General features: G+C 42.6%; 1 protein-coding gene and 1 non-coding gene across 2 annotated transcripts; both read right to left on the bottom strand.

Annotated features, from left to right (window-relative positions):
- Window positions 1–2,050: 2,050 nt before the first annotated feature.
- LOC117941280 (trace amine-associated receptor 13c-like) lies at window positions 2,051–3,537 on the bottom strand. The gene is made up of 2 exons (XM_034866350.1): window positions 3,225–3,537; window positions 2,051–2,867 (listed from the first exon to the last, which is right to left on the bottom strand). Exons 1-2 carry the CDS (start codon window positions 3,395–3,397, stop codon window positions 2,051–2,053), a joined length of 990 nt encoding a protein of 329 aa, XP_034722241.1. The 5' UTR covers window positions 3,398–3,537.
- Window positions 3,538–14,988: 11,451 nt separating this feature from the next.
- LOC117941282 lies at window positions 14,989–15,204 on the bottom strand. Its single transcript, XR_004655889.1, has one exon. It is a non-coding gene; the product is annotated as a small nucleolar RNA U3 (small nucleolar RNA).
- Window positions 15,205–15,812: the final 608 nt, after the last annotated feature.

Genomic DNA, 15,812 nt, shown 5'->3' with positions numbered 1-15,812 from the left:
AATCAAGTCCAGAGTGTGTCCCTTATTGTGGGTGGGCTCTGTCACATGCTGAGTCAGTCCATAGTTCTCAAAAACACACAACACATATCATAACAACACTAGTTTTTGTGCCCACTACTTCATCTACTTTTGCACTCCTACTCTCTAACTCTCCCAATTTTCCCAGGAGACCCCTAAGTTTCATTGCCTTCCCAGTTTCCTCCCAGGGTCACAACTCCCCAATACTTCTCCCAGTTGATGTCAAATTGTCACACCTTTTTTTCTTTGTCATCTGAACCTGTTTCTCTCACTTCACAGCGAGTTTAAGCCCTACGACTCTGAAAGTCTACTGTTTCCATCCAGACAACAATACAGCTACACCAAATGTTAGTTGTGGCATGCAGGTGACTCAAAGGAGAGCCTGGTCCTCCTCAGAAAGAGAGGACTAGAGATTACTGTATATCTTATCACAGTATTGCTTAACAGACAACATTTTTGGTCCTTTTGATGAAATGAAAAAAAAACAGTTTCCATGGTAGATGTTTTTTTTTCAGCCAATAACCCCATTGGAGTGTCTTGCTCTTACATTTACTTTTGGGTGTACTATATTTCTCAGCTCTGGAAAGAGTGTGATTGGTCTCATTTGATATACCGTACGTACGTAAATTTTCAATAAATCCCTTGAGCCAAGCTGCTTGGATCCAATTGTTTTGCCTGTATTATTAGGGGCCGAGCAGCAAAGCCTATTTTGATTTTGGCCACAGACACAATGTCACTGAGCACTTTGTACTGTGGCTTATTCAATATATGTGATAAGTTCCAGAATTGGAACATTTCTATTTTTTAGGGATTTAGCCTAATTTGATCCTACAGTGTTGTTACGTTGCACTTGCTTGTGGATCATTACAAAAAATAATGCAAAGTTCTTTTCTTAAAATAAAAGAGATATCGTCTCTTGCATCGTATACATTATGAGATTCTATTCTGTCTTTCATTTGGACTCGGTCCTGACTAGTCCTGGTCTTGAACTTGAAAAAATTTGACTTGACTACACCCCTGTTCATCTTCTCATCTCAACTGCTATACTTCATTTCTATCCTGAAAAATACAAGTCAACAGCTCTATCTTCTGGCGAGTCAGCCGAGAGTATTAACTGGGGCAGTTAACACTTTCTGCAAATAAAGTTTGCAGATAATGTAGCTGAACAAAGAAAACAATAAAAAGAGACAATATTACATTGTGAAAAAGTCTGTTTATCATCATATGCCACTTTACAACAAATCTCTATGCTAAGTAACATTAAATAAATGACAATGCTGATGATTTTCTAATAAAACTGATTAAAAATTGCAGTCCATTTCTCATTACATGATTTGTTAAACTTTAGCTTTCTCTGTCCAATGATTACATGTTTCTCAGGAAAGGGGACTTTAAAGGGGATGATTTACTGTAGATAATCCTGTTTTTATCAAATAATCTATTATTTTGCTTCTCGCAACAGGACTTCATAGTACTTTAAATAATTATGTCATAAATACAATAATACAACTTCATAAAGGGCCCAAGAGCTTTTTGTACTGACAGTTTTAAGTGAAACACAACTACAGTTCACAGGTGATGTTTTTCTATATTTGATGGGAACCTGTGGCTGTCTTTTTTTATCAGTGAAACAGAGGCCGAGCAGGCCTGGGATTTCTGTTTGTAACAAAATCAACATAAATCACAGAGGTGATGCTTTGACAAAATATAGAGACATAAATACAAAGCTTTCATATTGCTTGTGTTGAAATGTTACATGTCACTAGTGATTACCTAGAAACAGTATATGGTGCTTATGACTCTTTCTTTGAATGCAGCAGCATCAGAGAGACTCAATACACAACAAGAGAAAGCTGAAGAACAGACCTTTCAATTGTTGATCATACACAATTTAGACTTAAAGACAGGAAAATATATCTTCACTTTCTGTATTTGATAGTTCAGTCACTGAACAGGAGCAACATATTCATTCATTTAATCCTTAGACCGAGTCTGATCTCAGTCCCTCCACAGCCAGTCCATCTCAGTCCATCTACAGCATGTTGGTCTCACGAGAGCCAGGCTGCAATATCTGAAGAGTAACTATGAGTTTAACTGCTTTTCTAAACCAGGGATAAAATAAGGCGTAGATCACAGGGTTTAGACCAGAGTTAAATTGACACACAAAGAGAAAATAGGATGCAGATGAAACATTAATGAAGCTGTCACCTGCAAGAGAGACACAGTAATATGGGCATAAACACATTAGAAACACAAGTACCAGAACACCAAGAGTCCTGGCTGCTTTCAGCTCTGATTTCTTTGCCTTTGGAGTCACTGAATGCTGGAGTGTGACAGCTGTGATGTGAGAGCGCATTGCACGGGCCTGAGCTACAGCTATGGCAAACACTCTCAGATACAGAGCCACAATTACAGTAACTGGAAGAATAAAGGACAAAACAAGATCTATAAGTCCTGTGAAATAGTCAGTGACCAACAAACATTCTCCGTAGCAGGAATTATACCTCCCGGGTTGAGTCAGGTCATCCTTCATAAAGACAAAGCTGTAGGAAGCAGAATAGAGCCAACATAGACAAACACTGAGTTTAACTCTGTTCAAAGTGATTCTGGTGTTGTAATGCAGAGGGTCACAAATAGCCACATAACGGTCAACTGATATGAGCACTATGTCGCCTAGTGAGGATACAGTAATGATGATTGTAAGAGAATTATAAAGAAAACATACAAAGTCACCAAGAAACCAACAGGATGTTTGTCGCAGAACTTCTACAGGCATCAGCACGAGGCCCACTAGAAAGTCTGAGACAGCCAGACAGCGGAGGAGGATGTTGGTGGGTGTGTGTAGCTGCCTGCAGGGAAAGTAAAAAGTAATTAATAAACCAACAAAATGGACAGAACAACACTGACATGACAACCCTAACCAATTTTTCAAAATTAAAAATATAAAATCCATATTAGTTTAAATATTTTTTAATCCCCTACATCAGTAAGAGTAGACAGTTAAAATGACTTGGTTGCGGTCACGGTGGACAGAAAGCAGTAATTATCATTGGTAACAGAGTGGCCATGAACAGCAGTCTCTGGCATCACATCTCTGGCAACAATATTCAGACCTAACTCAAAGACAATTCTTCCAAATATACAGCAGCTGTTCCCATTTTAACTTTACACATCCTGTAGAGAGAAGCAAAGAAGTTAATATCTGCCTGAAGTGGGAGATTGAGATGATGATGAGCAGGTTGAGAGTCACAGTGGTCAGAGAGAGGGAGTACCACACAATGTAAAGGACCAGAGTTTGGGGCCAAGGAGATGAGGGCTTCCTGCAGGAGGTGTTTGGGAACTGTGGAAAGCAAAGCTCGGCTCTGTCCTCAACCTCCATCTGCAGAGGTCTGCAGATAGCTGCAGCTCTGGCAGCTTTCTGAACAAACCTGAGTCATGTAACTGATTTATCTCTCTCTCATTCTCTTCATCCCGTCCTCTTTCTCAGTCCCTGTTTGACTCTGATGCCCCTCCTCCCTGACTCTGCACATCCCACCATCATCTTCATCATTCTCTCTGCAACCCTGCCTTTCTCACTGTCCCTCTATCAAATCTCTCATTGGTCATTTTCTACCCTTGTTTCCTTTCCTTTGTCCTATTTATTAAAAACTTTTTAAGTTTCTAAAACAGAAGTCTTGCATTTCCAGCACTGTCTCTACAGCCATGTGGAGTAAGGTCTGGCTACACCACAGATGCATTATGGGATAGGAGAAAACAACACTCTGGGTTGTTTGCACTTCTTGTAACCAATCACAATTAACTCAGGAGACGCTAAGATCTGCATGCAGAGACGGTGGCTCTGCTAAATAGTCTCGGGAAGGACCTTGGTTTGGTGAAACATTTGCACCTGGCAAATGAAAACGCCAGAAACAATAATAACTTGATTTATTATTGTTTCTGGCGTTTTCATTTGCCAGGTGCAAATGTTTCATCACACACATTGTAAAATCACACAATACAGTTATGTGAGCTATTTAAATTAGCTGGACACATGGTTAAACATCATTTGGTCTTACCAGAGTATTGCCATGTGTACCATTTCCATAGCAATCCCACTGATAGGGAGATGGCCCAGGAGAAACTCTGCTGGATGACTCAAATCAGCAAGTTGAAGACTAGCAATGGCCTACTAAACAAGACAAACTGCTAGTTTCAAAACTGGAGTCAAACCAAAGAGTGAATTCGCTGACGCTCCGTCCACTATATCAGCCAATCAGCGTCTGGTGCAGAGCTACTGGCAGCTAAGGGCATGGTTTACGTGTGTGTGCCAGGCCAGGTGCTCTCCCCAGGTGCTCAATTGTGTCATCGATATGTGATGTTGAATAGCAATCAAACTTTGACACAGAGTTCAGGTATCGGAAATCAATACAAAACCGTATTGTTTGATGATCCTCAGAGACAGCATTAGTTCAACTTCTTTTTTCAAGGACACCAGGATCCCTCCTGAGTTACAGGAGGGATCCTGCTCTTGAAATATTTGACAATTACATAAAGCATAAATCGGCTGGCAGATGGTCCAGGTCAGGTTCCGCTGGGGCTGCTGAGGGCAGATACTGGTCAACTACCACCTCTTCCTTCTCCACTGCTCTGATCAGCAAATCCTTTTGCCTTCCTTCCAAGTCTTTCAGCAAACCTCCTTTAGGAGGTTCACATGCAGCACCCTGCTGGAACGTGGTCGGCTTGCAGTAGCAACTTGGAAGGTAGTGGGTCCAAGTTGCTTCTCCTACTTGAAGAGTCCCTGCCACTTTGCCAGCAGTTTGCTGTCACTGGTAGGCAGCATGACTAGGACCTTCTGACCTAGAACTAAGGTTCATGGCCGTGCCGACTTATCATCCCATTCTTTCTGGTACCGCTGGGCCTGCGCCATGTACTGCTGGGCTACTTCTGCTATCTTCTGCAGCCTTTCTCTCATGTGAACAACATAGGAGATGCAGTTGACACCCCCCTCCCTCTGCTTGTCCCCTTCCCAGGCCTCCCTAAGCAAGGTCAGTGGTCCCCTTAACTCATAACCATACAACAGTTCAAATGCGGAAAACCCCGTGGAGGCCTGGGGTACTTCCCGGTATGCAAAAAGGAGGTAGGGTTGCCCTTGATCCCAATTAGAACCAGTGTCATTAACGAACTTACAGAGCATTTGCTTGAGGGTCTGATTGAACCGTTCTGTCAGTCTGTCCGTCTGTGGGTCGTAAGGGGTTGTTCGCACATTCTTGAGCTAAGCAGTTGGTAAATCTGTTTCAGAAGCGTGGACATAAAGTTAATGCCTTGGTCAGTTAACATCTCATCAGGGAAACCAACTCTAGAGAAGAACTGGACCAAGGAGAATGCCACAATCTTTGCATTGACAGATTTCAGTGGAAAACCTCTGGGTATCTAGTAGAGTAATCTGTGTTTTTTCAACTGGACCAACAATATCCATACTAAGACACTCAAAGGGAGTGCTGACAATGGGGAGGGGTTGGAGTGGAGGTCTACACTGTCCTTTACTTGAAGTTTTCTGGTACTGAGGGCAAGTCCTACAAAACTGAGAAACATCTGCCTGCCAACCAGGCCAGTAAAAGTACCGTCTAACGCGAGCCAGGTTCTTATGCTTCCCTAGATGGCCAGCCCAGGGAACAGAGTGACCCAAGAGAAGTACAGTGTTTTGGGTTCACCTTGAGAACCACAAGCTGCTTAGCTGGTCCATGTGGATGATAGAGAATAGCATATTGCAACTGCAACTGGGGATTTTGTGACAGTTATGTGCTGGAACCTCTCCTGCCTTTTTTGCCTGAGTGACGTCCACGGCATCTCTGGTTGAGTGTCCAGATCTGCATCATAAAAAGGCAGGGCACTGAGGGTGACAGAGGGCTCATCTACCAGCTTGGCCTGGGCTCTGGTTATAGCTTAGCATGGCATTTTTTTCCCCCGTTGGGTTGTCCCCCAGAGACCGTGGATCGTGTCCCAGCGGTAGTTGTTCATTGCGTGGTGACCACCACAAAATACAGTAACTCTGTGCATTCTCTGCTGCTTGTATTATTTTGCGATGCAGTTTAATTAAAAAGCAAAATTATCAAAATGTCCCCAATGAATGGGAAAATTCCAGCACCATGGAGATCCAAGATCACAGTTTTGAGTGTCCAAGTTAAATTTGATTGAACTCTGTTGGAAGTGAATGTCAAATTGCACCTGGAATCAAGTAAGCTTCCCTTTGTGTAAGGTCAGTTCCATTTGTATTCATGTGGGTAATCTGATGCAAAGCTTTCTCATAACACAATCATATCTAACTTAAATAGGGTGACGGCCCACAGCCGACCAGCCAGGTGAAAGTTGCTGGTATTTTTCACCAGGCACGTCGTCGCAGCGTTATTAAGGCGCCGCGAGCCACAAAAGCAATCACGGACATTCACGGCAATGCTTGATCTTCCACCAGCCGCGTCATAGGGCAACCTCGTGAATAGTCTCTCCGCTCCAATAAAGATACGCCCCAGGTCGTTTTTCATGCGAGCCGCAGGCCGGTTGCACAGACGCGAAGGAGAGAAACGGCAAGAGTATCCAGTCAGTCTACCTAAACATCCCCACTATCCTTTAAGTCTCCTCCACAACGCCATGGACAATGAGAGCTTCATCATGGAGAGAGGTCCATCTCGGAATTTATTTACCAGGACAGCTAGGGGAGAGAGAGAAGGAAGACAGGTCAAGTTAAACCCCAGACTTTTGTATTGAGAAATAAACCTCTTTTCATGGTCACGTGCCAAACCAACTGATTTAACATGGGGTCCCACTAATTAATTTTTTAACACATGATCCTCAGTTCCTTGGGAAAAGTCCTGTGATTCAGTAGTTAGTTTGACCCATCCAACACCTCAACTTGCATCAGAATTTGGCTCTCTTATACTTCGTGAACTTACTTCCTGCACCTTCGGATGCGTTCCAGCAGCTCTACAACCCTAACTCTCTTTACCTGCTAAATCCTCTACTATATTCACCAGCTGTTCTCCAATTTCATCTATTTTCTGTTTATTTTTTAGAGAGTACTAAAAAAGTGAGTGAAACTGTGAGAGTGAACAAAACATGTTCACTTTTGGGCCTTAAAAACAAAACAAAAAACAGTGAGTAAAAAACACTCTCCTTAGATATGAAAGGAGCTGCAGAGTTGGGAGATAATTCTTTGTGAATTTGGGACTGGCAGCAACCCCTCTCACATTACACATGCTAATGGAATCCCTTTTTGTCAAAGATCTAGACAATTTCGATTAATTAAATAATTGTGCTCTTGTCAGAAACAATGTCAACTGAAAAAAATAGTCCTGTTCAGTAATGATTACATCACATGTTGATGAGTTCATGTTGATGCTTGTTTGTCTTCACACCTCTGATTGCAGACACCTCAATGGTTGAGATGTCATCAGGTGTGAACAAACTTCCTGTCCAGAGGGGTTCAGCAGACCGCCTTTAGGAGCCACTAATGGGCTGTAAGACATTGCTAACAGAGAGGCAGATTAAACCTCACGGGACCTGACAGTTTGTGTCTGACAATGCCAACAAAGTAAATGGTCATTTAGCCCATCAAACACTGATCTATAGGGAGATGATCATTTGCAGTAAGTATTCTTCAGGAGAAGTAATATGTTCAAGAATGGAAACATAGTAAGTAATTTAGTGACACCTGTTTTACTTGTTAATAAAGTTACTAATATGGCCTAATGTGATCCTACAGTGCTTTGTGAAAATAATAATGCAAAATCAGGATGCCTTTAAGACATTAAAACCTGGATGACCTGTAATTTTCCAATGTTAAACTCAGATAAAACTGAAGTTATTGTTCTGGGCCCAAGCACTTCCATGATGCTTTATCCAAAGAGATAGTTACTCTGGATGGCATCACCCTGGCCTCCACCACTGTGATGAATCTTGGAGTTATCTTTGGTCAGGACATGTCGTTTAATTCTCACCCTTCTTTCACCTACTTAATATTGCAAAAATCAGGAATATCCTGTCAAAAAATGATTCAGAAAAACTCGTCCATGCATTTGTTACTTCTAGGCTGGATTACTGCAATTCTTTATTATCAGGCTGCTCAAAAAAGTCCATAAAAACTCTTTAGCTGATCCAGAATGCTGCAGCACGTGTTCTGACAGGAACCAGAAAAAGAGATCACATCTCTCCTGTTTTAGTTTCTCCATCTTATCTTAACCCTGGTGGAAGTCGCTGAGGTAGTCAAACAACTCCACGGCGGCAAAGCCCCAGGGATTGATGAGATCTGTCCAGAAATGCTGAAAGCTCTGGGTGAGGAGGGGATGTCTTGGTTGACACGCCTCTTCAACATTGCGTGAAAGTCTGGGCGGTGCCTAAGGAGTGGCAGACCGGGGTGGTGGTTCCCCTCTTCAAAAATGGGGACCAGAGGGTGTGAGCGAATTACAGGGGTATCACACTTCTCAGCCTCCCTGGTAAAGTCTACTCCAAGGTGCTGGAAAGGAGGGTTCGACCTATAGTCGAACCTCGGATTGAAGAGGAAAAATGTGGATTTCGTCCTGGCCGTGGAACAACGGATCAGATCTTCACTCTCGCAAGGATCTTGAAGGGGGCCTGGGAGTATGCCCAACCAGTCTACATGTGTTTTGTGGATCTGGAGAAGGCGTATGACCGGGTGCCCCGGGAGAAATTGTGGAAGGTGCTGCGGGAGTATGGGGTGAGGGGGTCCCTTCTCAGGGCCATCCAATCTCTATATGACCAAAGCGAGAGCTGTGTCCGGGTTCTTGGCAGTAAGCTGGACTCGTTCCAGGTGAGGGTTGAATCCGCCAGGGCTGCGCTTTGTCACCAATCCTGTTTGTAATATTTATGGACAGGATATCGAGGCGTTTGCAGTTTGGTGAGCTCGGGATCTCATCGCTGCTTTTTGCAGATGATGTGGTCCTGATGTCGTCATTGGTCTGTGACCTTCAGCACTCACTGTATCGGTTTGCAGCTGAGTGTGAAGCGGCTGGGATGAGGATCAGCACCTCTAAATCTGAGGCCATGGTTCTCAGCAGGAAACCGATGGAGTGCTTTCTTCGGGTAGGGAGTGAGTCCTTACCCCAAGTGAAGGAGTTTAAGTACCTTGGAGTCTTGTTCGCGAGTGAGGGGACCATGGAGCGTGAGATTGGTCGGCGAATCGGAGCAGCCGGTGCGGTATTACATTCCGTTTATCGCACCGTTGTGACGAAAAGAGAGCTGAGCCAGAAGGCAAAGCTTTCGATCTACCGGGCAATTTTCGTTCCTATCCTCACCTATGGCCATGAAGGCTGGGTCCTGATCGAAAGAACGAGATCAAGGGTACAAACGGCCGAAATGGGGGCTCAGGAGGGTGGCTGGCATCTCCCTTAGAGATAGGGTGAGAAGCTCAGTCATCCGAGAGGAGCTCGGAGTCGAGCCACTGCTCTTTTGCGTCGAAAGGAGCCAGTTGAGGTGGTTCGGGCATATGGTAAGGATGCCTCCCGGGCGCCTCCCTAGGGAGGTGTTCCAGGCACGTCCAGCTGGGAGGAGGCCTCGGGGAAGACCCAGGACTAGGTGGAGAGATTATATTTCCAACCTCTGCCTGGGAACGCCTAGGGATCCCCCAGTCGGAGCTGGTAGATGTGGCTCGGGAAAGAGAAGTTTGGGGTCCCCTACTGGAGCTGCTGCCCCTGCGACCCAATACCGGATAAGCAGATGAAGATGGATGGATGGATCTTATCTTAAAGAACTCATAGTACCTTACTACCCCACCAGAGCACTACGCTCCTAGAATGCAGGGTTACTTGTGGTTCCTAGAGTCTCTAAAAGTAGAATGGGAGCCAGTGTGTTCAGCTAGCAGGCTCCTCTCCTGTGGAACCAGGTTCCAGTTAGGGATCAGGAGGCAGACACCGTCTCCACATTTAAGAGTAGGCTTAAGACTTTCCTCTTTGATAAAGCTTGTAGTTAGGGCTGGCTCAGGAAAGTCCTGATCGTTGCCCTACACATTCCTTGTCAAGTTACTTAAATAGTACTTTTGCATTTCCAGCTCTATCTCTACAGCCATGTGAAGTAAAGTACGGCTACACCGCAGATGCAAGATGCATTCTGGGATAGAAGAAAGAAACACCGGGTTTTTGGCATTTCTTTAACCCAATCACAATAGACCTGGGAGGCGCTAAGCTCTGGATGCAGAGATGACGGATCTCCTAAATAGCCTCAGGAAGGAACTTGTGTTGGTGAAACTCTTGCGTCCCGGAAAAGAAAATGCCACAAGCTGTTCACACAATACAATACTATGATTTTCTTTTATTTAACTGGACACATGGTTGATCGTTATTTTTGCTTATCAGAGTAATGCCCTGCAGAGTTTGTCCATAGCAATACCACCAACTGGCACAAATGTCCATGTTTACGCCTTAGCGAAAGTCTGCTGGATAACTCGCATCAACTGGTTAAAAATCTGCAATGTTTCCTCTCTAGCATGTAGCTCAGCGCAGCGCCATTAAAAACATACACGATGGTGGCCAAGATGCATTCATTATTCCCAGCTCCGCCATCTTGTCTCATTTCTGGCTCCAAAATAGCAAGATGAATAATGCTAACTACTAGCTTTATAAGTCAACATACCAATGGAAGAAGTCACTGATGCTGAATCCATTGTTTTAACATTCTATGGTTTGTGTAGGCCCTACCTAGGCCCCGCCAATCAGCGTCCTGAGCAGATCTACTGACAGGCAGTGGGCAAGTTACTTGTTCCAGATCTAGAGTTCCCAGATTGCCGTTTTGGGTGACAGCACAAAATTGAAGAGAAGGGGTGATATGCAACTAGAAACAAGTGAGCTTCTCTTATGTTTGAGGACACAACAAATTACACTCTCCTTCAATTTTTAAGAGGAACCAGGTGTGTAAACTGATGCAAAGCATTCTCATGAATGCAGTTAGTATGACCTCTACCATAAATTCGTTGGCTGCTGAAAGCTAACAGTCAACCGGTCACGTGGCAGTTGAGTTGAGTTGAGTTGGGAACCGGTCAGCGTGAGTTGACGGTCTTGACAGTAGCTGTTACAGTTAAGTATAGATGAAAAAAGGTGACCATCATAAGAGCAGTTAAGTTTAGACACCAAAATAACTAGGTAAGACAAGAAAAAAAGGTTGTAGTTTGGGTAGTCCACTTAAGTAGTACTCGCGGGACATAAAAACATATTTACTGGTTGAAGGTCTGGTGTTTTCTCCTTACGCTCATGTGTCATAAACTTTACTCTCCGGCTAGAAAGCCTGTGTTTGGGACTCAAACATCCACACTGACCTCCTCCCTATGCGGATATTCCAGGTCTTATACTGTATCAGTCTGTGTGGTGCTGACAGGAGTATAACGTGAAATGCATATGAATTACCGTGCTTTACTTTTTGTAGCTATATGTACGAATGGTTAATGATAACGGCCTGTCTATTTTGAACCTGCCGGGCCATCTCAGTGTCTCGACGGCTGCCTCAGTAATTTTTATTCCATTCCATCAGCCCCTCACTTCCCCGGGGCCTGTGCAGATCTATGGAACTTTCTAGACATGCCCCCAGATACCCCCAGATACCCTGGATTCATGTTAAGGCTTTCATTTCTGAAAGAACTGTCCATCACTCAGAAATCTCTGCACATAAGCTGGCAAGGCTGAACACCAACATTGAATGCCCATGAGATCCCTCAGACGGCACAAATCTACAAGTGCAAGTAAAACTCTACCATGCAAAGTGGTAGACTTATATCAACAACACCCTGTAACGCCACCGGCTTCTCTGGGCCCGAGCTCATGTGAGATGGACTGTGTAGGAGCTCAGTCCAACTCTGGTCTCAGGGGTCAGTCAATTAATACTTAGAATCTCAGATGTTGATGTGTGAATCCTTTTTATTGCATAGAATATTCTAGATACAAAGTACAAAGTTAAAGCTACCACAGCTCTCCGCCAAATTTGTCTGGCTCTATTACCCTTGCACCCCTGGCCTTATTCACTAAGGGTGGGGTCTCTAGGTCACAGTAGTGTGATTCGTTCGTGTACTTATTTGTTATCTTTCAGTTGGAATGTGACTGCAAGATCATGATCTTTTCAGGACCAGCAGAGCAAAGATAACACGACCTGTTGTGCTGTTCAGCTGAGATGGAAAGAGGAGCTGCAACCAGACACAGGATGTGTATCTAACCATCAATCCTGCTTCTGACACATTTAGTTGAGCTGGGTTAAAACACAATGTACCAGAACACCTTATTTTATCCAATCCAATCCAATCCACTTTATTGTTATAGCACATTTTACAAACACAAAGTTACCAAAGTGATGCACAGAAAACTCAAACATACAAAACAATTAATGTAAAATATTGTAAAAACAAAATAAGAGCATCAGGTTTAAAAAGATAAGAAATAGATCAAAGGAATAAATACTAAAATACAATAAAACAATAAGAGACATCAGAGGACCACACAACTCACATGGAGTTAAAAGGCAAGGAACAAAAATGTATCTTAAGACGAGACTTACGGTTCCCCAAACGGTACGTGTTTTTCCACAACGTGTTTTCATGAATTGTTTTTTATGAATTGCAAGCATTAAATCGTCACCAACACGGTCATGCAGCACATCATTAGAAAGCTTACAGTCTTGTGATTCCATCAAGCCCCCGCACAAAGGATAAGGTGACTTACAGCGGTTATAATCATGTTATGAAGTTAAGAAACACTGCACAGTTTCTCTCTAAATCGAGCATGCATCCCTACCTTTGTCCTCGTGTCTTTATTCACAGCGGTGAAAGATATTCATAAACGTTGATTTCCTAAATTGCAAACACTCCAAGGAATTAGAACATCCAAGCCTTGTATTCCATAATTATCTGGTCCCCTCACAATCTTGTAGTTTCTGGCCAAGTTTCGACGTTCAGAAATCTAGATAGTGCATCATTTCTCGGTTTCTATAGCTTGTAACTTTTTCCCTGTGCGGGCTAAAACGAAGTTCGACACACCATTACAATTTGTGGCTTCTGCAGATTGGAACCTTGTTCCCAGCCAATAGCATCAGCCTATCAAGAGATACCCTCAAGCTAAGCCAATGATATCGCACAGTCGCCATTGGGCCCACCTGGGAAAGATTGACAGTGGAGCCCACGAATTAGAAGATAAGGTCATAATACTGGCATCCCTGTGTAGCCAATAAGAAGACGAGTTGATTGATATCAAACATGGCCAACAAAAACTATTCCTGTGATCTTTTACAGATGTCTGAAGGCAAAAATATGGACTTCTCATGGCATTTCAACATTTCATGAAATTATGACGACTTATTTCTATAAATCTATGTATGTACTTCTTTCAGACATATCTGTGAGTGATGTGGATGTGTTTTTGTATTTCAGAAGTTTTGTATTTAGCAATTTTTGGGCTTTTTTAGAAATAAGAAATAAGACAAACGCACAGACATATCTGTAGAAATACATTCATATAAAATTCATTTTATAAGTCATTTTTTCTGGATTTTTTCTGTTCTAAGTTGTGACATGTGGCTAGAGTACTGTTTTAGTATGTAGCCCATGTAATATGCTTACAGTAGTGCTTTTTATTAATTTTTCAGATGATTTACTTGGACGGAAATAGATATTCTGTGTTCTAACCTCTGTAGCTCTGTGTCAGTAAGGCCTAGTGTCACACTGCCACTAGAAACAACAAGTTGAGAGTGTTAAGTTCCCAATGAACTCAGGGTCATCCCAGAGGGCCAAAGCATGTGGAAACTGCAGCACTTTTTTAAGGTTAAAAATTTAGGCGAGAAAACCATATATTTTCAATTGGATTTCAATAGGTTAAAACACTCAACTGTATAACATTTTAAAGAGTAAGTTCCTGGACTTGGTTCTGGTTGATTTAGATTTGTCAAAGTCTTCTTCATTAGTTAAATGGTAGAACCCCAACACTTTTAAAGAGTACCACTTCCTTTAAATCAAACCCCCAATAGCTGATGTAGCCTTTTGTCATCATCGATGGGTCATAAACACTTCATCTGCCTCTGTCTCAATAACAATTCTTTTCATTTTTTCAAACAGTAACTAAACCCCTGACCCCTGGTTTTTTACCTGAAAAACAATGTATGTGAATATTGAGTAATGTTTTGGATTCAGGTCCAAATTTTGACATTTTATTGCAATGCAAAGGTGCATAACAGATTGCTTTCTACTTACCTGGAGCAATGCAAAGCAGGGGTGGCCAACTAGTCAAGGAACAGCAAGAGACTTGGTATTTAAGAATACAAACTGACTATGGGACAGATGTGTAATCTGTCATGTCCTGCCTTCTGAAGCTCTAGCCAGGCGCCATTCATTGCCTAAAACAAAATGAGTCATTCCAGTAAGTGAAAAGGAAACTCACATTTACAAAAATAAGTTTGATCGATGTGATGGATCTAGTGGCTAGGATTCGGCGCTCTCAACGCCGCGGGCCGGAAATGTTCAGAATCAATCAGGATTTACACATCACCTTCAATGCCCCGTATCCACTCGTAGAGTAACCTGCCTTCAAGTACTTGCTGTATGTACTCAAACCTCGTTACAACATAGGATCCCGTCCACCGGGACTTCAGTGTACCGTTCCACCCCTTTAATACATGTTAATCAAGCAGCCACACAGTCTGATTAGTCAAGTGGAAACACCTGTGGGAGGGGAACATGGATGTGTAGAGATGGCCTTTCAAACAATGCACCTTTTTGACATGTCATAGTAGGAAAAGCAAGGTAGAAATAAAAATTAGTTATGGCTAAACTCAGTTTACATTTTTACACTGGACATAAGACATTACAAAGTCAACAAAGTAGGTGTGAACCCTTTCAGGTAACATTGTTCACCATGGACTAAACATACTTTAAGACCGAATATAACTTCAGTTAAATAGAAAGATTAGCATGTTCTATTACCTTCACTCATGTTAGTTTAACACACATTTGCTACAACCACTCTGATCATATTCCCTTCCTCAAAACTCCATAAAGAAGCATAGAACGATCATTAATGACAGAGAGCATATGAAGTGAATCAATACTCTCTGTCAGCTTCACGCTCAGAAAAGAATATCACGACTCATCATCATGGCCAGCGAAACTAAACACTTTAGAAGCACATTCCTTAAGTCAGAAACTCTAGAAATGATCCCTGAAAGTATAGTCTTGGTTAGACTGAGGGGGTAAACTGCATCTCATTCACTGCAGAGTGATTGTCACTCAGGGTCCAGAGGGACAGAAGCTAATCGTTACGTGCTACAGATGACTCTGAGGTGAGAAAATCTATTTAGATCTTGAAGAAGACCAATATGTAGATTGCATTAGATTTTCAGTCACTGTTGTCTCAATACTTCAGTGTCAGTCTACTTATTCTCTACAATAAATGTTCCAGTCCTTTCTCCATTAATACTGGTTCTCAACATGCTTCCACTGGCTCAGATTATGGAAAACAACAAAATAAGTTACCATAGTTATGCAGATGACACGCAAATTTACATAACCTTATCGTCAGGGGACTATAGTCCAATACATAAACTGACTAAGTGCATTGAACAAATTAACGGCGGGATGTGCCAGAACTTTCTGCAATTAAATGAAGGAAATATAAGAATAAGAATATAATCTGACTATATGACAGATGTGTAATCTGTCATGTCCTGCCTTCTGAAGCTCTAGCCACGCGCCATTCCTCGCCTAAAGCAATATGAGTCATTCCAGAAAGTGAAAAAGAAACATACATCTACAAAGATAAATTTGATGGATGGGACTCCCTAAT

This window comes from Etheostoma cragini, unplaced genomic scaffold (assembly GCF_013103735.1).
Source record: "Etheostoma cragini isolate CJK2018 unplaced genomic scaffold, CSU_Ecrag_1.0 ScbMSFa_470, whole genome shotgun sequence".
In the NCBI taxonomy this organism is placed as follows: Eukaryota; Metazoa; Chordata; class Actinopteri; order Perciformes; family Percidae; genus Etheostoma; species Etheostoma cragini.
The sequence above is the reverse complement of the archived record's forward strand: the minus strand, read 5'-3'. Positions and strand labels throughout refer to the sequence as shown.